Source organism: Varanus komodoensis, unplaced genomic scaffold (genome assembly GCF_004798865.1).
Source record: "Varanus komodoensis strain SLA01 unplaced genomic scaffold, ASM479886v1 scaffold5, whole genome shotgun sequence".
NCBI classification, from domain to species: domain Eukaryota; kingdom Metazoa; phylum Chordata; class Lepidosauria; order Squamata; family Varanidae; genus Varanus; species Varanus komodoensis.
Genome location: NW_025336087.1, coordinates 6,940,609 through 6,965,286, shown reverse-complemented (window position 1 = coordinate 6,965,286; position 24,678 = coordinate 6,940,609). Strand labels below are relative to the sequence as shown.

At 41.6% G+C, this 24,678-nt stretch overlaps 2 protein-coding genes across 3 annotated transcripts in view; one reads left to right on the top strand and one right to left on the bottom strand.

Annotated features, from left to right (window-relative positions):
- The first annotated feature begins 11,223 nt into the window (after window positions 1-11,223).
- SMIM15 (small integral membrane protein 15) lies at window positions 11,224-18,678 on the top strand. 2 transcript variants are annotated; one of them, XM_044446817.1, is made up of 3 exons: window positions 11,224-11,285; window positions 14,860-14,923; window positions 16,290-18,678. In XM_044446817.1, exon 3 carries the CDS (start codon window positions 16,318-16,320, stop codon window positions 16,543-16,545), a length of 228 nt encoding a protein of 75 aa, XP_044302752.1. In that variant the 5' UTR covers window positions 11,224-11,285; window positions 14,860-14,923; window positions 16,290-16,317; the 3' UTR covers window positions 16,546-18,678. The 2 variants fall into 2 exon arrangements, with proteins under 2 accessions (XP_044302752.1, XP_044302753.1); XM_044446818.1 differs by lacking the exon at window positions 11,224-11,285 and adding an exon at window positions 11,825-12,373.
- A 260-nt stretch (window positions 18,679-18,938) lies between these two features.
- NDUFAF2 (NADH:ubiquinone oxidoreductase complex assembly factor 2) overlaps window positions 18,939-24,678 on the bottom strand; it is a 71,569-nt gene continuing 65,829 nt past the window's right edge. Inside the window, exon 4 of the mRNA XM_044446814.1 lies at window positions 18,939-19,435. Coding sequence (XP_044302749.1) covers window positions 19,181-19,435 — 255 coding nt within the window. The 3' untranslated portion in view covers window positions 18,939-19,180. The remainder of the gene's footprint in view (window positions 19,436-24,678) is intronic.

Sequence of the window (24,678 nt, the reverse complement as noted above, 5' to 3'; positions counted from 1 at the left end):
CCAGGAGGATGTTGCTAACATATTCAATAGAAAAAAATAGTATTGTAAATTGTATGAGCCTGTCTCAGGAATGGTCAGTGATGTGCTTACAGGATTTACAAGCATCTTTGATCAGCATGTGTTCTCTTTTATGAACAGTGCCAGTCTGTGGAAAAATTCCACTGGAGAGCTCTGCCTCATGTCAGACATGGTGCAAGGGACAGGACCACTAGAGCCCGAGTCCCGCATCTTTCACTTGGAGCCTGAATTTCTGGGAGGCCATCTGCACCACCACCCTGCTGTCAAGGGGCACTCACAGACATAAAGGACAGAGGTCCTGATAATCTCTGCCGCATCTGATCCGCTTGAATTAGCTGGGCATTCGCCCACATGTGCATCACGACCTGCCGCCCCCTGAATCTTTGTGCCCTTGGCTTTTGTTATGTGTTGCTAAGTACCATTCCACCCTCTCCCCATCCATACATCCCTTTTTAGAAATGGTGGTGTCCTTAGCAGACGGGATCCTTTACCAATTTTAGAGCATCTGTAAATTAGAATATGCAAGTCTGTGAATCACAATAATAATAATTATTGGTCCTGTGGACTGCAGCTCTGGTTCTTTTTCATATATGGCACCACCCCTGCAGGTATTAATGTGGCTGAAGTAGCCAGGCTCAATAATCTCAATCAATGTGGAAACTCCAGTCACTCTGATCAACAAAGCATCACAGCTGCAATAATGTAGATGCTGGCCTCTGCTAGGGACCAAGTGTCTTTGGAAGGTTGTCCCCTGACTTCTAGGAAAGGTATCAGGAGAGTAGCCTTTGTAAAAAGGCAGAGCAACAGCAACAGTAACTTAGTTCTGCAGAGTAGATATTTTACCTCATTGTCTCCTACAGCCATCATCAGTTACCGCAGCCTTCCAAAATATCTACTTTATTGCATCGTATTCAATTTCTTGAAAAATTAGTGCCTGGATTTATTGCAGCATTGTTTCAATTCAATTTAATTTTTTAAAAAGCCATCCCATTTTGAATTCTTTGGTTAGCAGGATTTTCAAGACCACCACTCTTAGTTTGACACTGTACAAAATTAAGGGGCTCCTAAAGTATGAAACTTGAATGCAATTACCCAAGGCAAAGAACCTCTTCATCCTTCCTGCATCCTGCTGCCACTAACCAGAAAAAAAAACCAAAAGTGCTCAGAAGAACTGGAGAGGTTAAATGGGACTCTGAGAGGTTATGGCTGGCATTGCAGCCAGGAATAGTTGCCACAATGTAGGCAGACACCTAAGGAGGACCCGGGAGCATCTTGTTCAGTTCTGTGATGGTATGTGGAAGCTTACAACAATAATAACCGGAAAGGGGAGGCGAGCAAGAATTGGTGCTCGCCTCTTCACTCTCCCCAAGACTGGACCTTGGGAGACAGGCACATCTAGCTTTTGGGTTTCCCCATGAGCAGCTGGTTGCACAACATGACTAGAATGCTAGACTAGAAGAACACAGTTTGATTCAGATGGCTCTTTTATGTTCTCCTCTTGACTTTGCATGCACTTGGGAGGCTTAGAGGATGCCTCCAGTGCACAGTGCAGTCACAGTTCAAAATTTTCTCTGGCTTGGTTTCAAAAAACAGCCCAAAGCTGAGACAAGACCCTATCCCTTTCCCAAGTTTCAGATTCAGACACAGAACTCCTAGAAGGGTACTCATTTTAGTCTGTTGCAGCAAAAACAAGGGAGTGTCCCCTGGCATCCTAAAGACTAATGTATTTATTATGGCAGAAGCTTTTGTGGAGCAAGGCCCAGTTTTTCAATTGCACAGAGATGCTCAAGGCAGAGGTACAGCCAGTCTCCTTCATCACGTTGCTCTCTGGGGTGTTCCAAGTGCTACTGAAGCACCACATGAAGGCAGGAATGAAAACTACTTTCTCCAGTCCTCTGAGCACATTACAAGACTCAGAAAAAGGGCAGAATTGGTGGAGGCTGCAAATCATTGCTGCAGTATCACCACCCATCAAAATGTATGGACCCCAGAAGAGAACCGTAAGAGCAGCAAGACCAGCTGACAGAGAAGGTGAACAACCAACAACAGCCCAAACAGTAAGCAAGAACTAGATGCTGGTTTCAATCCATATCCAACTACAAATGCTGACTTGCAAAAATAAAATAATTTCCTTTCCCTCCATCAAAAGGCAGCAAGCTTTTGATACGGGGTCCTAACTCCTCTTTCTTCAACTCCCCCCCTCCTCCGTCCACACACACCTCAATAATAAAGCATCCCACTCCTTTTTATGAAATGATCTCTCTGATTTGGAAAATACCCAATGACTAAAGTTAATTTTATGCATCATTTTTAATATAAGTTTGTTTGCAATGTGCATGCATGTGGAAATTGGGATGGCAATTCCAATCTCTGTTCCTGCTTCTACATGAGTGAGAGTTGAAATGTAACATAAGAAAAAAATCATTTGCCTGCAGGCACATTGCCACATGCTGTGATCTCTTATAGAAGAGGGAGGCAGGTCAGCTTGGGGCCAGGTGTATTCCATGACATGTCAGGTAGTCACTGCATCAAGACAGAGCTCAAAACAACACACAAGAGTTCATCTAGCACTTAAATGAGGAGATAAGAGAAGATTATTGCTTGTAGCAATATGCCTGCAGGCTAATGATTTTTTGGTCTCCTATTTCTCTTTCATATTAATGTGAATGTAACAAGAGAAGGAATTAAAGACTAGCAATGCAATTAACCTGTACATACCATATCGCAACATTTTATGATTAAAGGTAATTTATGAAATGAATTTCAGTAATTGCCTCTGGGAAAAGCAAAATGCTTAGAATTCAGGGTAGTTTACATTAATTAGGTAGTACCAAAGGGCCTTTAAGCCTCATGATAATTCTTTTCCATGTAAGTCCTCCACCAAGCCTTGGGGCAGGATGCGGGCTAGTAAATGCACAGCTCAAGGGAGCAGGAGGACTCTAGCCAAGCAAATAAATCTGTGTCTAAACTCCCAACCCCTGAAAGAGAAGACCAGTATTTTTTACACACTCAGTGACCCAGGTCAATTTCCAGCCAACCAGAAGCATTATAATTACAACAGATGATGGCTGAAACTATAGGCCAAAGAGGCCTATGAATTTCCACTAAAATGAGCTAGCTAAAGGATGCATAGTTTCAGTTTGGGGAAGGGCCATTGTATAACTCCACCCATGGTGGATCACCCTGAACCAGTACCCGTGACCCTTATTTCTGTCACTATAAAAAGCAACATAACTGGGTTTGCAAGCTGCTGCAGGTAATCACACACAAAATATTTTCCTCTGAAGGCTGACTGTACCACAGCCTCTGCCTCTCATTGTCTGGAAAATGAATTGTGACTGATGTTTTTTCAACAGGAAAACTGGGGAAAGGGTGTTTCATGGACACAGCATGCTTCAGCTGCACTGATTGCTTCCCCAAACATTTTGTTTTATATAGTAGCAGTTGCATGAAAGAACACTGCACATTTTGCTTTTAAGTGTCCAAATTTAGGTTTTAACACTTGATCATATTAGGAAAAAGGAATTGCTTTATATTGGCTTGGGAAGTTCTGTTGTACAATGTAACCATAAACATTTATAGAAATTATGTAACAATGAGCCATGCTTGACCGATGAAGAAGGCTGCATGTAGTTCAGTGCCAGAGGGCATGTTTTACAGGCAAGTAGTCCCCAGTCCAGTCCCTACATAGCATCTCCAGATAGGACCAGGAAAGAATCTATCCTAAACAACCCATATTCAAGACTACTTTCAGTTGTCACTGAACATTTATTTATTTACTTACTTACTTATATTTATTTTCTACCCTGTCCACCACTGACATCTCGGGACAGCTTACAATAAAGAACAAATAAAATAAACAAAACAAACACAGCACTCAGCAGTCAAGATAAAAACCCCAGTTAAAACCAACTAAACATTAAAATAGTGGGGAAATTAAAAGGTTTTCACTCAACGCTGAAAAGGATAAAGCGTCGGCACCAGGCAAACCTCTCTGGGGAGCGTATTCCATAGACGGGGCACCACCAAAGAGAAGGCCTTCCTCCGGGTAGCCACCCTCCTGATCTCCTTCAAGGAGGGCTCCCAGAGCAGATCTCAAGGAGCGGGAGGGCACACAGGGAAGAAGGCTGTGTGTTGTTGTTGTTGTGTGAGCCTACTCATGTTAACAAACCACAGTCTATTAACCCCAAACAACCCATGAAAGTAACTGGTTTGTTATCCCCCTTGTGAACTATGGATTGTTTCTGGTTAACAAACCACAGTTTGTTTGCACAGTTTGGATCACATAACAATCCATGTTTCAATAGCAATGCACACTCAATCTGAACCATGAGTGTGGGTTGTTGTGCTGTGTGAAACCAGCCTGTGTCGATAATACTGAGCTAGATGGACCACTGAGCTGGCTTCCTCTGTTTCCATGAAAGGGTATGCTGAATTTGAGCCAGACATAACACCTAAGCATTCACTGCAATTGCAATATGAAACAAGTATCAATAGTGAAGAATTCCTTAATGGAAAACAGATTTGAAATATGGCACTATGATAGCACCAGTTGCCATAACAACTAATTGCATGAGATGGAGATGCAGGTCCCCATGTGATCAGAAGATGGAGCCAGCAGTTCTTTGGGGTAAGCATCATAACGGGGTGAACACAGCAATAGGGATGGGGATCCTCACTTGCATCGGCTAGACACAGAAAGCTCCTTCTGTGCAGAAATCTTGTTGGATTGAGATACATGTCTGAAATTTAGGAGCTTTACATGGGTTTCAGTTGTACATTGCAGCCTATGAGGTCTTAAGATATGCACACCCAACTAAAGTTTGGGCTGTGTTTTCTATCATGAGGGTCTGAAACATTTATTTTCCAATCCGTGGCAGTTCATAAGAGTGGAGAGATCAGCTACATTTGAATAATTGGGAAGTATTTGATTCGTCAGCAGGTCTACTGCTACAATCCTATGCAAAATCACTTGGTTGTAAGTCCCACTGACCATAGCAGCAAAAGCAGGTAGGTTCAGACTACCATGACCCCACCTGAGTCAAAAGCCTGGGCTCCGATTTAGTGCAGGAGTCAGAAGAATATGTAAGCCATGAAGAAGGCCATGGAAGAGCTAGACTGAGATACAATCTCTGGCCTTGGGTTACAGCCTCTATTGGTCAAGGGACAACTATCTCCAGGGACTAAGGCTAGAGGTCAGGAGACTAGCCCTATAAATGCAGCACTTTCCAAAAAAGAAACAGGGCCTGAGAAGGGCACCAGAAGCTGAGAAGGATTTTTAAAAGACCTCTTTTAAACTTCGGACTTAAGAGGGCATCAGTTGCTCAGCTCAAAGTTCTCTTGGCTCCATATGGTGTCTTGGTTCTCCAAAGCAATTCTGGCTTTGGATCATGTTGCTCCCAAGTGACTTCTGGATTCCTGCTCAAAGTCAAAAGGACTGAACACAGATTGGATGTCAAATCCAAATGCTCTGGTTTAGGTAGTCCCAGCTACGCTAGGCTCTGAGACACCAAAGCCTTGTCAGTATGTGGTTGGGAGAAAGACAAGCATGTTTGTTTTTTCTCACAACTTTGTCAAAGAACAGGATGAAAATTATCCATGCTTGCTCAAGGCCAGGTGTGATTTCCTTCTACCTCCTGTGTTGGAGTGATGAAGGTATCCGGGGATTAGAAGGACTCTGGATCTGCAGAATCCCAAACCAGCTGATGCTAAGGCCCTGCTCACCCTCCGCCTTTTTGCTTTTCCTGGTTTGGGGCAGGGACGAGGGAATTTGTGACAGAATTTCCCCTCTGAAGATGGACTTCTCTCTCTACTATCAGGGGGAGACATTGAAAAAGTCTCATGGCCCCTCCTGAGATGCTCTCCCAGGGACCATAGGATTGCAGCCTTGAAGATAATCCTGAGCCCCACAGTGGCTCTAGAGACTGCAAACAATATCAAGTAACGTTATTCTGTGGCTGCGTGTGGCAGTGGGGCATTGCGTTCCTGAAAAAGATTTAACTCCCCATGTCACAGAAGGGGTTTTCATGGCTCTAAAGCAGCTATAAGAAATACTACCCATTGGTGTACAAATGCTGCAGATATGTCACACCTTGCTGACAAAGTGCTGATAAAGCACTCTCACTTTACAAGCTGGAAAAATCATGAAGAAAAATTTAATTTTCATGGCCCTTCAGAAAACACTTACCAATGTGTGATAGCAAAGGGAGCTGCATAACTCATCCAGAAACAAGGTGGATATTATCTGGCCAGGGGAACACACCAAATTCAAGAACTTATGCAAGATAAACAGTTCATGAAGAAACATAAAGATATAATTTACTCCTGGGGATGATTCTTTACAGATACAATTGCCTAAAATTCATACCTGATGTTACTCCATTAAAATCAAGTGTGTTACCCATGAGATTAATTTGTTATATACTGGGGCAAAGTGCACATGGCCCAAAAGAGATGACGGATTTAAATCCCACCTGAAATATTCACTGGTAAATTATGCCCAAATGTAAAAAATAATATGAGAAATGAGATTACCTGGCAATCAGGCAAATGGCTGGAGGGGGAGGAAAGGATGCAGAGGGGGATGAGATCCCATTCTGTCACTGGGAACCATCTGTGGATAAAGGAACAACTCAGAATCCAACCCTATTTTAAAAAATCATGCAGTCTCCTCATTATCATCGAGCAGGATTTGATACAGAACAGAGGCGCACAACCTCTCGTGCCCACCTCCTTACAGTCCCCCGTGCGCACTCCCCTGCTGATTTCTCTGCTGCACCAGGTCCACACCCAGAGACCTGGTGCAGACTGTCCTCTCACCACCACTGCTGGCAGAATGTAGAGCAGACTGCATGGCACATGCAGCTTGACCTTCAAGGAAGGGAACGGTTAGGCAAGCCCTGTCAGGAAATATGACCTGGAGAACTGCTGGGGTTCTTTCCCGGTCCTCAGGACCCATGCCTCACCATGTCTAGAAGCAGGGCCCTAAAAGCACTACAAGCACTCATGCGCACGCACGCACAGAGAGAGGGAGGGCGGGAGGGCGGGATGAACTGCTTGATTCATCTTAGAAAAAACATTTTCTCCATTCAATAGGTATCATTTCAAGTAATAGTTCTAACCTGAAAAATCTCAAGACACTGAGACTACAATTTACCATTATGGAGTATACCACAAGAATACTCTCTCAGCCCTTTAATGATCTTGCCACACAATTGTAGACACAATCTTTTGAAAGCCTGTGCAAAAAGTTGCAAGGAAAATTTGCAGCTACAGTAGAACAGCTTCACAACTATATATGAAAATGGCAGCTGTATGGAGCAGATTCCTGGGCAGCCCAATCCGATACATGTCCAATTCAGTCAAGAAAGTACTCTAGGACAGTAAGTTAGTTGACCGAAGAAACAGGGAATTCACATGTTTCAGATGCAGTAGGAGCAAAACAAAGTTTATGGTTGTGGGGGCTACTCATGGAACTAACAGTAGATTCTCTGTTGGCTATGGTGGTCAGACATATTCTTATGAAGCTTTGACTGGTGCATCAGGAGCAACCACTGCCAGAGGTGGTGACTCTAGCCATGGCTGCACATCCTAGTTCAGTCTTCCTCAGTCTGGGGCCCAATAGATGCTCCCATCATCCCCAGTCAACGTGTCTGGCCATGGCAGCTAGGATGATGGAAATGGTACTGCAACACATGTGGAGGGCACCAGGCTGAGGAAGTCTGCCTTAGTTACACCAAAGCTGAATTAATGTAACATGAACTTCATGGGCCTGCCCTCAAAGAGAATCTGGCAAGTTCTGTTGGTGCAAAATCCTGCTACAAGGCTGCTGACTGGTCACTTTTAATGAGTGAGGCATCGCTCCTTTATCAGCATCGCTGCCTGCTGGTTTGACTCTAGATGAACTTCGAGGTGTTGAAAGCCCGAAAGCTTTAAGACAGGGATGGAGAACTTCTTGCAGCCAGAGAGCAAAGTTAATGTCCCGGAGGCCACTTTTATGCATTTATTTTCATTTTTATACCGCCCAATAGCCAATGCTGTTTGGTTGGTTAAGTGGGAAAAGGGGTGGGCTCAACATACCAAAATACTAGCACACTTTAACTTGGAGTTCTTACTGCTTTTAGGTGACACATCCAACCTTTCAGAGAAGAGGAAAAATGTACAAAAGATAAAAAAAGAACAAATGATTGGTGCACACGAGAATGGATGCATGGCCATCTCAGAAAACCTGGAAGGACAAATAGCAACCCATGAGGGCTGCATATAGCCCACTCGTATGAGGTTCTCCCCACTCCCTATTTTTACGAACCTACACTCTCTAAAAAAGAGCACCTGCCCAGTTGCAGTCACTTGGAGAAGGCCTTCTTTGTGCCCCACTGTTGGCAGAAGTAAGGTTGGTTGGAACAAGAGAATGGGAAGTTTTCTATGAAAGTGTTAAAATCGTGGAACTCCCTCATTTTCACTTCCGACTTTTGGTCAACAGTTGAAGACTGTTCTGAATAAATGTAGCCCATTATATATATTCTTGTTTCTCCAAGGTTATATAAAATCTGTTTTGTTTCCAGTATATTTTAAGTCATTTTGGTGTGCTATTAGAGTGGATAGCAGAGTATCAATTTGGTATATAATCAGATAGATCTCACTAAGGATCTGTGGAGCCTCAAGTCAAATAAATGTTCACAGAACTGGAGTGCTAGGCTAAGTTCTATTAAATACAATGTAATTATGTATTTTAATACAAAATAAACATAAATTGGATGAAGAGCCTGACTGCAAACAACTGTTCTAGGTTAGCCTCTGTTTATGTTTGTTTCCTTTACCAGTTTTGCTTTAGAAGCTGCTTCTGATCCTGATGTTCTGCATCATATTCTACAATAACCAAGATACTGAATTTATTTATGAATAAAAAGAAAGCTCAATAAGTTGCATAACACTCATTTTCACTGCTAAATTAAAGTGGCGCTGTGGGACATCTTTTTCACAGGTATGTGCATGGCTATCAAATGTTCTGTTATTGCTCTTCAGGCTGCATTTTAAATGCACAGCCATAAAAAAATACAATAATGAGGGTCAAAAGGCCTAATGATGCATCCGACTGGTCAGTTTATTTTGCCACACAAGATCCAACTGGAACATTTTTGCACAGCAGGTAGATTGTGACTCTAAACATGGTAAATACCAATGAAATCAAAGGAACTTCCATGCACACATTTAGGATAACATAATGAGCTAAGCTAAGCACATCCACTGGGTATTGTGTTTCATATAATATTCAGAGCATCACCTTATCAACATAGGAGCATGTGCCCTTGAGATCTACTTGAGATTCCAGCTTCCCCAAAGACATAAATCCTTTCTAGGAAGAAGTGGTCATATCCACGAACAACCCCCACTAAAACAACTATCTGTACCACCTGGCCCATTGTGCTTTATCTTTCAGTGGGGACACACTGCAGGATGTTCTGGTCCTACTAAGGAGGAAAATAACGAAAAAGCCAATTCTGTGAACCAAATCCTTGTCTTTACTGCCTATTATGTATTCATTTATTTACATTATAAACTTGCAAAATGGACTTTGGTGTATTTGTCTATTCCGCACAGAAACTTTTTTTTAAAAAAATCTGACAACCAACATTAACCGATTATTATCAAACTGATTCTTTTGATTATCCTCCACTGTCCACTAATACCAACAATCTTATGCCGAGGATGAAGCTAGTTTCTAGCGTCAAGTTGCGCCAGTGTTTCGTTGCAGCAGGCGAGGACGGTGGCGTTGGACTCGGCTTAAAGCAGGGTGCCAACGGGATTCTACCCCTCCCTGGACGAGAAGGGGGAGGCCCACAGGACTTACTCGTGAGTAAGCCCCAGTCCGCTCTTGCTACTGAGTCTCTCCCCTCGCCCTCCGCGCCGCGGCCGCGGGTCACGGCCGGCTTCCTTCCCCTGCCCCGCCCATGGAGCGCCTCAGCACCTCCCGCGGGCGGGCGGGCGAGGAGACAGGCGTTCGGCGCCGGCTCCCCCGCTGGAAGTTCACCTGCCGCATTTCCCGGAAGTGCCTTGCCTCCATCCTCCCTCGGTCGGCTCCCCCACGGTGCCATGGCGCCTCTGACACGCCCCACCGTTCGCCCCAGCGGGGCAGAAAGAGTTGGAGGCACAAAGGCAGACCGAGGAGACCTGAGGCAGGCTAAAAGCACGGAAAACCCCACTGGCAGCTACAGCGCGACAAATTTAGGACGGAGTTCTCTCATGCTAAGGCAGAAAAAAGGCCTACAACTCCCAGCATGCCCAAGCGTATCCCAGGGCATGCTGGGAGCTGTAGGCCTCAATTTCTGCTTAACACGACAGGAATGCGCTTTTTATTCGGACGAAATTTACGCCTTCGGCTGCACGGGATACATGAAGTGCTTACCTCGCATTGACAGATTTATATGCACATGCTGGGCTGGACAGGGTTAGGGTGCATTGTTGGGGAAGGGAAATGCAAAATAGAACATGGCAGACGAATTCAGGGCTCCTCTACTTTGTGTATGCGTGTGTTCACTGTAACACGCGCAATGTCTTGGCCTACCAATGTCTTCCATCATCTCTCACGACTGACTGTGCTGTCTAGAAGGGCTCGTGGGAGTTCTAGACCAAAATCTTAAGAAATTCCGAAGTTGCTGATCCTATAGAATCCATCAGGAGTGTGCAACTCGTAGGACAAGGCTATCGCCAACAGGAGGCATGGCCAGTGCCTGCCGAGGGCCAACACTCTAGTGGGCCAAGAGCCCCTTGGAGTTTCGCCTCTTCGTCCCCACTGCTACCTGCTCTTGGCCAGGCAACTTTGATGATGATGAATAGCTGATACTACGGTCTACTCGCTAGCGGCCTGATAAGCAAGAGATAGCAATGACGAGAAAGAATGAGAAGCTGTAGCACTGCAGACAATTAGTGAGAAGGCAGAACTATTGAGGGGAGGACACAGTAGTTTTGGTCTTCCAAATGTTTTGGTCTACAACCCCCATCAGCCTTAGGCAGCATCCTCCACGGTTCGCTGTAAGCAGCGATCACTGCAACAGCAGTAACAATGAGCCTCATGGAACCCGGAACTTACATTTCGAAACGAAAGCGTGAGCTACTCTAATTGTAGAGTCTTCCTAACGGTAGTCTGGTTCTCCGCTACGGACCTCTCTAGCCTGCCTTATCCTCTATGATCCAGAAGGGTACAAGTACGCTTCGACGGAGGAGGCTGGAACTTCCTTCACTTTCCTCTTCCTACTTCCGGTTGGCTGGTGAGCGAATCCTTTAATCAAGAAAGGGGGAGGCGGGGGAGTTCCATCGGAGTGTGGGGGGAGCACAGGTGGTTTTCGTGTAGCAACGCACCTGTGTGGGGGTAAAGGCAGGGCGACGGCGGGGACGAACTGGGGCGCTTCAGAGCCCCTCCCGCGCGGCACCTCAGACCAGCTCATTTCTTGTTGCGTTTTTTAGCCGTCAGACCCCCCCAGTGAAATACGTTATTTTCCTTGTTCAGTGGGAGCCCTTCTAATCCTGTCCCCTGCGAGCACTTTTCTCAGGATGGGTGCGATTTTGTAGGGAGTGTCACTTTCCCCACCCCTAAGCCTCTGTTTAATCTTTCTCCTCTTCCGCATCTGAGGCTTTGGCTTTAAAGGCTGCCATGTAGGCAGAAATTCAACAGGTGAAGATCCATGCAGGCGCGGTAGTCTTGAGAAGGCATTGTCTGTTGATTGCCTGAGTTTCACGCAGCTGTTAAAAACCAACGTCTCAGGAATGATCTGCAAGTAACTGTAGGGCAATACCATATAGCTATATATATAGATATATGGAGCAGGAATCCAGCAGCTGCAGGAGATAAATTTACTGGAATGAATGCATAAATCTCAGGCCCACCACACATGTGTTGGAACTGAGATTAATGTATTCATTCTTCTTTATTTCCTGCGTCTGCTGAATTTCTTCTTTTTCTGATGTTTTGTGCTGTTGTGTTCTGATACCTTTATTAGGTCCAACTATGTCGATGCTATTCTCTGAGATCTTGGGTTGATCTTTGTAAGAGTATTCCCCTATTAAAGTTAGATTATTCTAAAACCAACACAAGTACCTGCAGTTTCTGTGTGTTTCAGGAAAATGGTATAATCCTAAATGTAGGCATGTTTGCTGTGATAACCCATGCTACAAGCCAGTATTAAGTTGTTATATTACACCCGCATAACACTGTCAGGTCTATTATAATTACCAATCTGTTTTATACTTGGAATTATTATGTATGGGTTTTGTTTTTTCAATGGGTTACTCCCTTGCACCACCGTTCTCAAGCATCTCCAAGGGATGGAGAGAACCCATTCTTCAGTCACATGTGGCTGTGAGTAGGACTAGTCATGTGGGATAAAACTTTTCCCAGTGCTTATTTTCACATAAATTTATTCTTAACTATTTGTATTAAAGCTGGTTAAAATATTGCTAAAGCTCATTAAAATATTGATGATTTATAATTGATTCAAAGTGACTGGAAAATGTGTAGGTTTAGAAAACTATAATTACATGGGGCTGCCCTTGAAGACAGTCTGGATACTTCAGTTGGGTCAGAATAGAACAACCAGGATGTTAATAGGGACTGGCAGATATGCACATATAACACCAGTCGTTTACCGTCTACACTGGCTAGTTGAAGTCTGGGCCCAATTTAAGGTGTTGGTGATGACCTATAAACCCCTGAATGGTTTAGGGCCTGGATATCTGAAGAAGCATCTTCTTCCCTACATGCCTGCCCACCCCTGAAGCTTCTTTGGGAGCCCAGTTTGAAAGAGATTAGGAGAGTGGCTACCTGAAGAACGACCTTCTCTGCCGTGGTGCCCAGTTATGGAATACGCTCCCCAGAGAGGTGTGCCTGGCACCGACACATTTTCTTTTCAGTGCCAGGCCAAAATCTTATTATTTTCCCAATATTTTATGGTTTAATTGCTATTTTAATTGGGGTTTTATAGAGGATGTGATGCTGTGCTTTTTTAAAAAAAATATTGTACAGCTGTCCTGAGACTTTGTAATAGGACAGGATAGAAAAGCTTTAAATATTTTTTGCATGCTTCAACAAAGTACTAATTGACAGAAAGATATAAATTTTGGCTTCTTCGGGAATTTGCAAGTTATGAATATATTGGTTATATTTGTGTGAGATACCTTGGCATTCCTATCTTTTTAAAAATATTTTTCTTCATTTCTATAAGAAAACAATGACAAAATTAAGTGTTTGTATTAAATGATCCACAAAGTGGACAACCTTAAGCTTTCTGTATATTATTGGATTCCAAATTCCACCAGGCCCAAGCACCATAGCTAGCAGTCAGGGAAGATAGGAACTAGAATCTAGCAAAGTCTGGGAACTGTAAGTCATCTATTCTTAATCTACAACATTCAATATTTTGTTTTATGTTTTTCTAGGAGCACTACTGCATAAAACTAGATTTATGGTGTAAGGATGAACAGTTTTACCTGGGAGTAGGTCTTGCTCAACAAAATAGACTTCTAAACAAATATATATCAGACTTGACTTGGTAGGCCTAGAAGTTTTGATAGCACTTTTGAACATGCCCAGATAGTCCTCCTTTTCACAGTAACTATTAACTTTTCTGAGCAGGAATAGTTGGAAAGTCTTTCTTGACTGGATGAACACTTTATTTAGAACAGAATTTGGCTTAATTAACTTTAATGGAAAATGCCCATTGGCAGCCAAGAAAGGGTATTTCAGGAGAATACTCTTTAGTCATTGTGACAAAAGGAATGTTGCTGAAAAGCTGAGGGCAGGGCAGCAAAGGGATTGGGGTTCATTAATAATACACAGTGGTTTTCCATTCACATAGGCCTCATGAAACTCTTGTATGACACATGGACTGGCTCTAGCTATATGATGGCATAGAATACCACATTTCCCTGAAAATAAGACCAGGTTTTATATTAATTTTTGCTCCAAAAGACACACTAGGGCTTATTTTCAGGTGATGTCTTATTTTTTCATGTACAAAAATCTACATTTATTCAAATACAGTCATGCCATCTTCTTCTGGAATGCCAGCATAACTCTCCAAGCCCCAAAATGTATTGCAACAGACATACTAAATGAATCTGTCTGGCTGACGATCTTAACTGGGGCTTATTTTTTGGGTAAGACTTATATTATGAGCATCCTGAAAATTCATGCTTGGGCTTATTTTCCGTTTTCCGGGAAACAGGGTATGTTGTTTATTAAGGCCAAACAGGTGGAGATAGAATGGAGAATTTCAACAGCCATTGTGCATACAGGTGCATGGCCTGTAAAGTGATAGCAGTAACTTAGTCCAATTTATTGCCTGGATGCAAGTTCTCATTTACTTAAAAGATCTCTTGCATTTAAACTTTCCCAGAAAATCCATTAGGAGAGGAGCTTTGTTTTCCTTTCTTGAACTACTATATGCCTTTTCTTGCATTAGCCTTGGTGTATGCAGTTTGCCGCCTTAATTGTATCTTGATTTCAATTAATGGTAACTTCCAAAACAAGATACTTGTTTATAAATATGTCATGATTGTACTCGGCAAAGTGTTTCAAGTCTGGTGCCCATTTTCTGAAGTGTAGCTACTTGCCCTGTGCTTAGCATCTATGCCTCTCCCGTGACTAATTGAATCAGAAGGATTTGTTTAGTCAAAGGGAACAACATTTTGATTTCGTTAAAATACTAACACTTTGCGTGGAGCTTTACAACAGTATGTTCACTATTGCACCCATTGATTGCTACCCTAATGCCAATCATAGTACATTGTTTTTGCAAGTTTTAAAACTTTGAAATTGCTTAAATTTTTCAATATTGTTTCTTTTAGTTTTGTATACAGCTCAGCACAGTCCTGTTGTGTGTAATTAAACTGGAGCTGCTTAGCCTCGTGGGTGAGTGTGAAGTAATCTATTATCTTTAGTAGTATGGTATATAAATATAAAAAATTATAACAAATAGGTGATTCCTGGGATTTCGAGGATTTCAGTGAATAACTTGGCATAATATGGTTGTGGCAGTAGAGGAGGGAGATGAATTCAGGAGCATCACTTGTTCATGGACTGGAAAGAAAGATATGGAAGAGAAAACCACTTTTAACTGTAAGATTCTCTTTAAATCATCTTGCACAACAGACGGTTCAAAGATGACGTGTCCATGTAGCCACTATGTGACCAGTATGGCAGGCTGGCTAGACCTTTGGTCTGATCCAGCATGATCCCTATGTCTTTTCATGCCCGATTATTCTTTCCAATTCTGCCCTTTGTAGTTTAAACGAGCTGTGGCATCATTGCCTCTTCATTTTGCCCTGGTTAATTAGAAAATGTTAGAATGAACAAAAATTGTGAAAATCTATGAGCTTTTGGGAGGAAAAAGGATGACATACACATGACCTCTGTGAAGGAAGGATTTCCTGAAGGTCCTTTCAAACTACAAGGGCAGTGAAAGGGGAATGCTAGCAACCTCTCTACTCTGAGGACTTCCTCAGCTTCCCTTTTGTTACTAGAAATAACCCAGGCAGTCAGTTTTCTTGTGATCCAAATGTAGTTTTGCCTATTAGCATACTGTGGCTGAAGAGTTATATACAGCATGGTACAAATACTCTTATGTGGTGTTTTTAGGGGCAGAGAGGGCTACAGAGAGAGGAGGGGTTAGAGACTGCCTCCCCTCTTCTGCTGGTTGAATCCCCCTTCTAGATCAGCATGCTCCCACAAATGGAGAGAACTTTCCATCCACAGGAGGCTTCAGGACTCTTGTCCTTTTTCTTCAGGAAAAAGGCTTATTTTGCTTTTTTTGAAGTAAGCATTGTAAAGGAGAGCTTTTCTCTTTACACAAGAGGAAATGCCAATTTGGCCTCTTTTTGTAAGAGTGTGCATTTTGTTTTAAAGTCCAAATAACTGATTGGGGAACACTTAAGATGCAATCCTGTGTGATTACACAAAGTCTCACAACTGTACTGCTGGCTGGGGCATAGTGGAAGTTGTAGGTCAGCTTTCTGTCCAAACATGCATAGAATTGTGCCTTGAGTTGCTTAAAATGGCTTTAATCGATTAACAATGCAATCCTGTACCCCTTACTTGGGAGTAACTGTACATACTGAATTCAGTAGCACTTCATTCTGAGTAGGGATGCACAGGTATAGTGTTAAAGTTGCAGCCTTTATAATGCATGAAGTTATTGTTTCATAAACCAAGTAACAGATCACTATATGTTGACTAATACTCAAATATCTAATTACATCAACTTTTTTTTTTTTTGTAGCCTTTTCCCCAATTAGATAGCCGAAAAAATGTTTGATAATATCAAATCCTGGGCTGAATATATTGTGGAATGGGCTGCAAAGGATCCCTATGGATTTCTTACAACAGTGATTCTAGCCCTTATGCCCCTATTCTTAGCAAGTGCAGTACTGTCATGGAAACTAGCAAAAATGATTGAAGCCAGGGAGCGAGAGCAAAAGAAGAAGCAGAAGCGCCAGGAAAATATTGCTAAGGCTAAACGAACAAAGAAGGACTAAGAGGTCAATCCTACTGGACAGAACTTTTCTAAACAAGGCACTGTTTTTACATTTCTATCTTTTTGTGTTGTGATCTTTATGGGAGGTAGACATGCATCAATTTGAGAAATCCTGAAATAATGTGTCCTTTTTATGTTGTCATTAATTTTAATAGCTTTTTAAGGAGTATTGTCCTGGGACTTATTTTCTAATTTGGGATGTATTTGTAAGCAAAATGTAAGTTACAATACATGTACAGAATGTATTTGTAAAATAAGAATTACATTTTTTTTAAATTAAAGATCTAACTGCTTATGATTTTATGGTACAGAATCTATATGCTCTGCTCTTTAATATTCTTTTCTATAACCTTAAATGGTAATGAGGTATACTTATTTGTATATAAGTCTGATTTCATAGTAAAAGTCAATATGTTCAACTTTCATTGATTAACTGGTTTGTAGGAATTGTACTATGGAACTGATTGTATGTAGTTCACAGAAGGAGATGACTTCCTGTTGTTTTTTTTTTTTTTTTCAGGGCGGGGTGGGGAGTTGGGTGCATGTAAATGGCGGCAGTCCTTACCTGCAAGATGTTTTGGGAAAAAATGTGAAGTATGACCACCTGTATGGCTTATGATGGACCAATAATTGGGAATAATGGCTTTGACACTAGAGCACTATTCTGTAAACTGATAGGATTATTAGATGCTGTTTCATTCTGTTCATACAAAAAGCAGACTGGTGATATACTAGGAAAATGACAGCACTGCAACATTTAAGTAAACTTGTATCTAAGAAGACAGCAGGCATAGTAGCAATCGAAAGTGGGGCTACAAACTGAAATGAATGTCTCTTGACTGAACTTGGCTTGGCTCTTCCTATTTAAATGCATCATTATTAGGTCTAGTAAAGGTGCTATACATTATCAGGTCCTTAACAATGTGCTAAGGTAAGATTTAACAGGCCCCTATTTGTGTGGCCTTTCTGCAACTCAGAAAAGGAAACCAGTTCTTTCACTATCCTCTTTCTTCCTTCAAGAATGAAATGGAATGCTTTTTCCTATTTTAAACTAACCACGGTTTCCTATAACAGCTGAACAGAGGAAGCTGTTGTTATTTTAAACTATGGCTTAAGAACTAGTATTTGAAAAGTGTGGTTTCCTGTGAAATCTGAACCAAACCACAGCTTCCTAAGACAAGGTGGGAGCAGATGGAGGCTCATTTGTGGCAGACAACAAATGGCTGGTGACATACTTTCAGCTTGGGGCGGCATTTCAATGATGCCATTGTTATATTTCTAATTAAGCCCTGTTTGTTGCAGAGGACCATACTTAAAAGCAAGGCTTTTTAGAATCAGCTGTTAATTTAACACCCTATAAGTATGCATAGGTGTTGTGCTATTCCTGTTTGAACTGCTGTGCTTACTGTTGCAGCATTTGTATACTGAAAGCATACTGAAATCAGCAGAATCTACTCTGAGTTACAAGCCAGTTGTAAAGATAGTACAATACTGTAGCTATGGAGAAACTGGGATTACATGCATCTGTAGTGCATTATACTTACAACCATCCTTTCTGCCACAACAGCTCCATATTATATCACTGTCAAAGAAAAGGTTCATGAGCATTGACTAATGTAGTTGGAGTGGTTGAAATCCTGAATATGTACTGAGTTTGTGGCATGACTTGTGACAAGTGATGCTGAAAGGGCCAATACACGTTTACATCATTCCTACTGATGTAAGGACTGATGAGGCTAGGAAACCTAAGGCATAATCTAGTAATTGCTGGCATCTCCTCTGATGCATTACAAGACTGAAGCATCCAGTATAATTGCGTGTGCGCTTTAAAAATTGTTTGGGCCATGTCTGCTCATATGAATATTAATGTACTGACTACAGGAAACGTATGGAACAGCATTCATCCCACTGAAAATTTCTACTGTCAATAAACCATACTTTAAAATTGGTTTTAGTTTGTAAGCATACCAAAAAATTATTACAGAAAGACATGTAACTGTAGTGTGTGGTTCTATAAATAGTCTGAAAACAATGAAAGAACATTGTTCAAGTGGAATTTGCCTTCTCATCTAGATGCAGCTGGCTATATTTGTATACATTTACGTGATGGATCATAGCTAATGGCACTGTTTGATTTGGTTGTCTGTATTTTTCTTTTAGAAGAGTTGTGAACTCTTCTGACCTAGCAGCTTCCATCTTCCTTAGTATCAGTTGTATTCTCTCATTTTAGAAGAGTTGTTAATTAATTGAATAGCACTGCACAGTAGTATAGAGTAATAGAGCGTAAGAAAATATTTCCTAAAATGAGTAAACAGCCTTAAAAGATATACTTCACTGCATAGTATATACTAACAATTTTCTTTAAACTTGAAATGAAAGGAAGATACCCACTAATGGTTTTAGGAAGACAAATATTTAATCATAATATCTTTTAACACCAGCTTTGCTTCCATTGACACCAAGTCATTTCCACAAGCAATGTCCAAGAATTCTGAGCTAAGCATATCTCTAAAAATGTTACTGGACTTTTCAAGGGCATACCTGTACTAAAGGAAAAATATTCAAGAAAATATCTTTTTCACTTACAGAACTTATTAGCATGTCCATCTTATTCCCAATACTTTGCATCTCGCCTCTTATTTATTACGGGCACTGTCCTTAGATGGCATCCAGGCTCCTGGCTGAAAGGTATTTGCTGTACTGACTGGTTCTTCTGAGGGTTCATTCTTTCCATAGTGGTGGGAGGATGCATGGCCTTTTACCTGAATTTGAAGTGGTTCTGCCGCACATTCCTCTTCATGATCTTTCGCCCGCAAGAGTTTTTCATTCTCCTCAAGCTCATTAATCTTCCTCTTTAGGTCATCTTTATAATCCAAATTCTTAAGAATTTCCTGTTTGGGGGGGGGGGGAGAACAGTATATAATAGTTGAAATTAACAGGTAAATGTTGATGAGGGAAATTGACCTAAGTTTTATTTAAAGAAAACTTTGCCTTAAAGGAGAGTTGCGAATCTAGTAGTTTCATTGCAATGGTTAAATATGTCAAATGGCCTTGGAGAAGCAAACAGTCGTGTGCTTCTTTCACAAGGCAGGAGCTCAGGAGGCCCTTTGGAATACAGCAGGCTGTACTGCCCAATGAAAGGCATCCTCTGACCTTCCATGTAGCATTTTTAGGGTGTGGGGCAGTCCATTTCAATCGGACCCTCTGCTGCATATGCCTAAATCTGAATCTATCTCATTGGGTTGTATCAATTGTGTCACTGTGTCAATGGAATTTTCTTTGATTCAACACAACATGGAGAGAGATCATTTCTGGTAATTCTGTCCCTGCAGCACCCTCATAGCATTAGGGATACATCAGAGCAGTGCCAAAAATTGCCTTTTTTTTACGGACAGACTATTGGATCAAACAGTATTCATCAGTAGGGTGACAGCAGTTAGACTGAATTGCTTTAGTAGAAACTGCCTAGAAGCCTCATATGGATACACTTGTCAAAATACTTTTTACAGTATGAAACACCATTGCTAACAATCTTACTGAACACTGTCTTCAGCACAGGTCTCAAAGGCAAACTTTTATATGGTTAAAAATGACACACAATAGTATGGTGGTTCTGCATTCACACCCAACTGTGAAAGTAAAACAGGCACAAGAACTATGGGAACCGTAATATTACTAGATTTCATGAATATACTAACCAGAAGAAATTAAAAAAACATCTTGCAATACATCATAGATACCAGCTCTACAATTTCATTTCCATCCCAAGCCAATTGCCTTGCAAGGAATCAAACAAATTGATGGAATTTGGATATTTCAGAACCGAGAGTAGATGTAAAAGGTTAGCATGAAGCAGTGATAATGGCCCCAAGGGAACAAAAAGGGATTAATTGCTCATGATCTGGTTAATTGGCTTGAGCGGTGCCCCTCGACATCATGCTGGGATGAAGTCTGTCAACTATATGACAGCATCCGGTTCTAGCTATACGAGTACTATGTAGTCTAGAAGAGTCTGTTTTTTCCTCTCTGGGGACAAGAGGCCGTGGGACATAGCATAGCTTACTGTGAAATGTGATTCTATCTGTCTGTCACTTTGTCCCAGCCTTAGTATTTCACTGGAACCATTTAGTGATCTAGGGGCTAAAAGCAAAGTGTGCCTTTCTGTAATTCTCTCCACTCTAAAGAGAGCATCAGGAAAGGTTTAAGGGCTCACATAAAGGAAATAACAGCAGTGTTTTAGTGTTGGAGTGATCCTGAATTTCATTTTTATTATCTCAACCATACCTTTAGCAATCTAAGATCAGCTGTATTGTCTTTTGTCTGCATGATGGGTGCACAGGTTGCCATAATATTGGCTTGCCCTAACCAGTTACTGAGTTCATGGCTGCAGAAAGACCTCTTGAAATGCACACTCCTCACAAAAATACTACTGTTGAATTATTGACCATGATCTGAAAACTCATACTGAAAGCTCTTAACCACTAAGCTTTCTCTCAAAAAGTAACATGCTATTTATTTACTAGATACTTGCTTTCACAACAGAACTCAAGGCATAGATAGCTTCCTAGGCAGTTCCCCTTCCAGTGTGGACCAGAGACAGACCTGCTTATATTCAGCAAAACGGCTGTTTCATATGCCTTCAAGTTAAGCCTCCAAATACATGCATGCATAGTTGCAAATTATATATGCTATTTCAAAAATAGTTAACGTACAAAGAAAAATTAATTTACAAAGAAATGTCTGGTGCAATGTTCACCAAAAGATGCATTTAAATTAAATTGGTAACTTCCCACTATTTCAATGTATAATCCAGAAAACTTTCCAAGAGGGAGGAGGGGTGAAGAAGTGATTATATAAAGAATAAGTATATAAAATAATTTCACATACAGTGAGGAAAAGCACATTGGCCATGGATAATCAAGTGACAATTTGCCAAATGCAAGCTCAAAAGAAAAGCAAATTCCCATATCAAAATGAAATTGAGATTGCAAAGTAATGAATCTCCATTATCACAAGGTAATAAACCTATTGCATCTCTAATGCTAAACAATTCCAACTGACTTCAATTAACTTTCTAATTTTTCTAGCATACAAAGGTCAGGCCCTCAAGGAATATATATGCAGCAGAAGCCCCTCCTAGCCAACATTTGGACTCCAGGGGAAAGTTGACATCGACCAGATAGCTACAAAGGAATAACACTTCCCCATAATAAGCTGCTGGATGAGGGTTTCCTTGCATTTCTGTAAATTTATACAGGTCTTTCCACAGGGGGGTCTTTAAAAAAAGCTCCAGAGGCTCATGGGGAAGGTTGTTTTGTGGGTGGTTCTCCTTGGAGCAAGGCAGGAGGTTTTGCTTTTCCTTGCTGGGAATACTTCCTGATCCATTAGTCTGACATCTAGGATTTTCCATGGAAGCTATTAATGTATGGGTGGTGGCAGGCTAGCAACCTGCTTCTGAGAAAAATAAGCACAGCCTGTCCTACACTGTGGGGTGGAGGTGCAGAACAACTCACAAAGGGAGCTTTCAGGTGGGGGGGGGATCCTGGTAATGCTACCTCTGCCCAGCAACATCTGTCCCATTTATGTAGGTGTAAATATTCCTCCCCTGTAACTATATTAGGAAGAATAAGGAGGGGGTAGGAAGCTGGTTGGCACTGCCAGGGTGCAGTGCAGAAAATGGGACAGAAGAGATTTACATATGGAGAGCTTGTGTGCATTAATACGGTGGCCCACCAAGCATTTGAGAACCATCTTCTTAAACCTGTGACTTACTTTCCCTCATATTAAGTCATGATGCAGCCTTGCTGTCCATATTTGGTGATAAGCACCCTACTGATGAGAAGTAAAATGTGGTCAGATATTACTGCAGTGGAGTAACTTATGTAGCCACTTCATACTTTGCTCCAATCATGACTTGCTGGAGGGATCAATATTTCCTACAGGGCATGGCTCTTATCAGCCAATTGATACAGCAAAGAATGTGGGAGACAATTATGTCAAGCCAATTCCCACACTGTTGTACTAATGTGTGACGTGGCAGTTGGTGACTTCAGTTGTGCAAGAGGGGAAGCCATACCTGACAATGTATTTTTCTATGTCCGTCAAATTTATTCTCATCTGGACTGAATATGAAGCATTTACTTTTGTGCAGAAAATTTATCTCTACTATCCAGGTGGTGGTGCCAGTGACAGCTGAGCATCGGCCTCCATACAGAATGTCTCCATGCATATACAGATGCACCAAGGTGCACCTCCCCACACACACAGGAGCGTGTTGACAATACTGGCCCCCACACCTGAACTGCACCTTATTCGCATTGTCCTAAACTCATTTAAAAATAACCATGCATACCAGGGATGTTTTATTTGTAAATACTTTTCATGTCAACTTCCCCAACCACTTTTGAAAATCAGGAGCACTAAGAACTAGGCCGGCAATTTTGTGGGCACACCTGACTGGAGGGAGGAAACCTCAAAACATTTCACTTTTATGGCGTCTCAGTTCCTTCACAGAAATGAAAGGCAAGACTTCATTGATGCCTCTAATCTTCCTGCAGTATAGCAGGGACTGGAAATTATGTTAACACTAGTTGTTATGTATAGAGCAATAATCCATGGAGTGGCCAAGGGTTGGACATGCCTGAATGGCCAACGCTTTATGTATAAAGGCTATCAGTTTTTTATTTTTTAAATATAATCAACCCAAAGGTAGTAAAGGTGTATAAGGTCAATTATGCTATTGTGATGAGCTCTAAAAGGATTTCCACAAACAGGGGAAAAGAGTATTAAAATAACACATATAGCTCAATGTAACCATACTGAGAAGAACATATGTTTAAGCAGTGGCAGAACAGGATAGAGGTCTTAGGGTTATGTAGGATAGCTCAAAAAAGTTTGGCAGATATGAACAGGTTAATTCCATATGAAGGATCATCAGGAAAAGGACTGAAAATAAAACCAACATTGTTACAGCACTTGTATACAAACCTACACTGTGACCTACAGTTGTAGTTGCCACTCCTGAAAAATGGTATCAAAGAGCTGGAAAAGCTGCAATGAACAGCAACCAAAGTTATTCAAGAGGGTAACTCTCCTAGGAAGAAGAGCTTTGGGGCTTTTAAATTTAGATAAGGAGTAAGGGGTGGGATATTGCAGAGAGATATAAAATTATGCACAGTTTGGAGAAAGCTGATGAGAAATTTTACTATCTCATGATACTAGAACATGAGGTCATCCAATGAAGCTGAATGGTGGGAAATGCAGAACAGAGAAAGGACAGTGTTGATTTACACAGTACACGGTTAAACTCCGACATTCTCTACTGCAAGATGAAGTGATGGCTCCCAAATTGGACGGTGTAAAGGAAGCCAGTTTTTGTTGCTTTCTTTTACCTATGAAGGGCAGCAGCAAGGGGAATGGGACTCTATGGGTATAAAAGAGGGTTTCTGCAAGCAAAGAGTGGCCAATATTCTGGGCAGGGGGTGCAGAAGACACACTGCAGAAGATGGAGGGAGCTAGGGCATGGTTGCAGAGTCAAGCTTTTTTTTTCTCTCCTTTCAGCCATTTGGTTCAGATCCCCTTCAAGTCCCTTTGCATCTAAATAGGAATTTCTGCTCGTCTGTCCAATGGTTGTGAAAACACTCAGGCAAAGGGATATATTTTGGATGCTCTGAGAACTCACTGCTTACTCTTAAATAAATTAATCCTTCCTACATCTGAGTAGAGGTGCATGAACCCTTTTCATCATAACTTAAGAACAGGGTTGGTGTTTTTTTTTTTTTTATAAAGGAGTAGTTTTGAGGATGTCATATGAACTTGAGAAGGGATACATTTTGGATGTTCTTAGATGCTCAGTTTCCCCTTTCTGAGGTTGGCTTCTGGATATCCAAAAGACTGTGTTTCTGTGATGCTGTGTGGAGTTATTCTCCCACACCATTCATTCAACTTTGGAAGAATTATGTTAAATTAAAACTGTCTCAGCTTCCTGTTTTCTAACTGATGGTTTAAAGGAATGCTTTTCTGTGTTATTATCTGCTGATGCTGATGTCCTTGGCTCTGTCCCATTAGCTGAGAGAGGCAGCAGCTGCCATTGCCAAGTTATTAAAACAGCCTGATCCTTGGTGAGGACTATCTG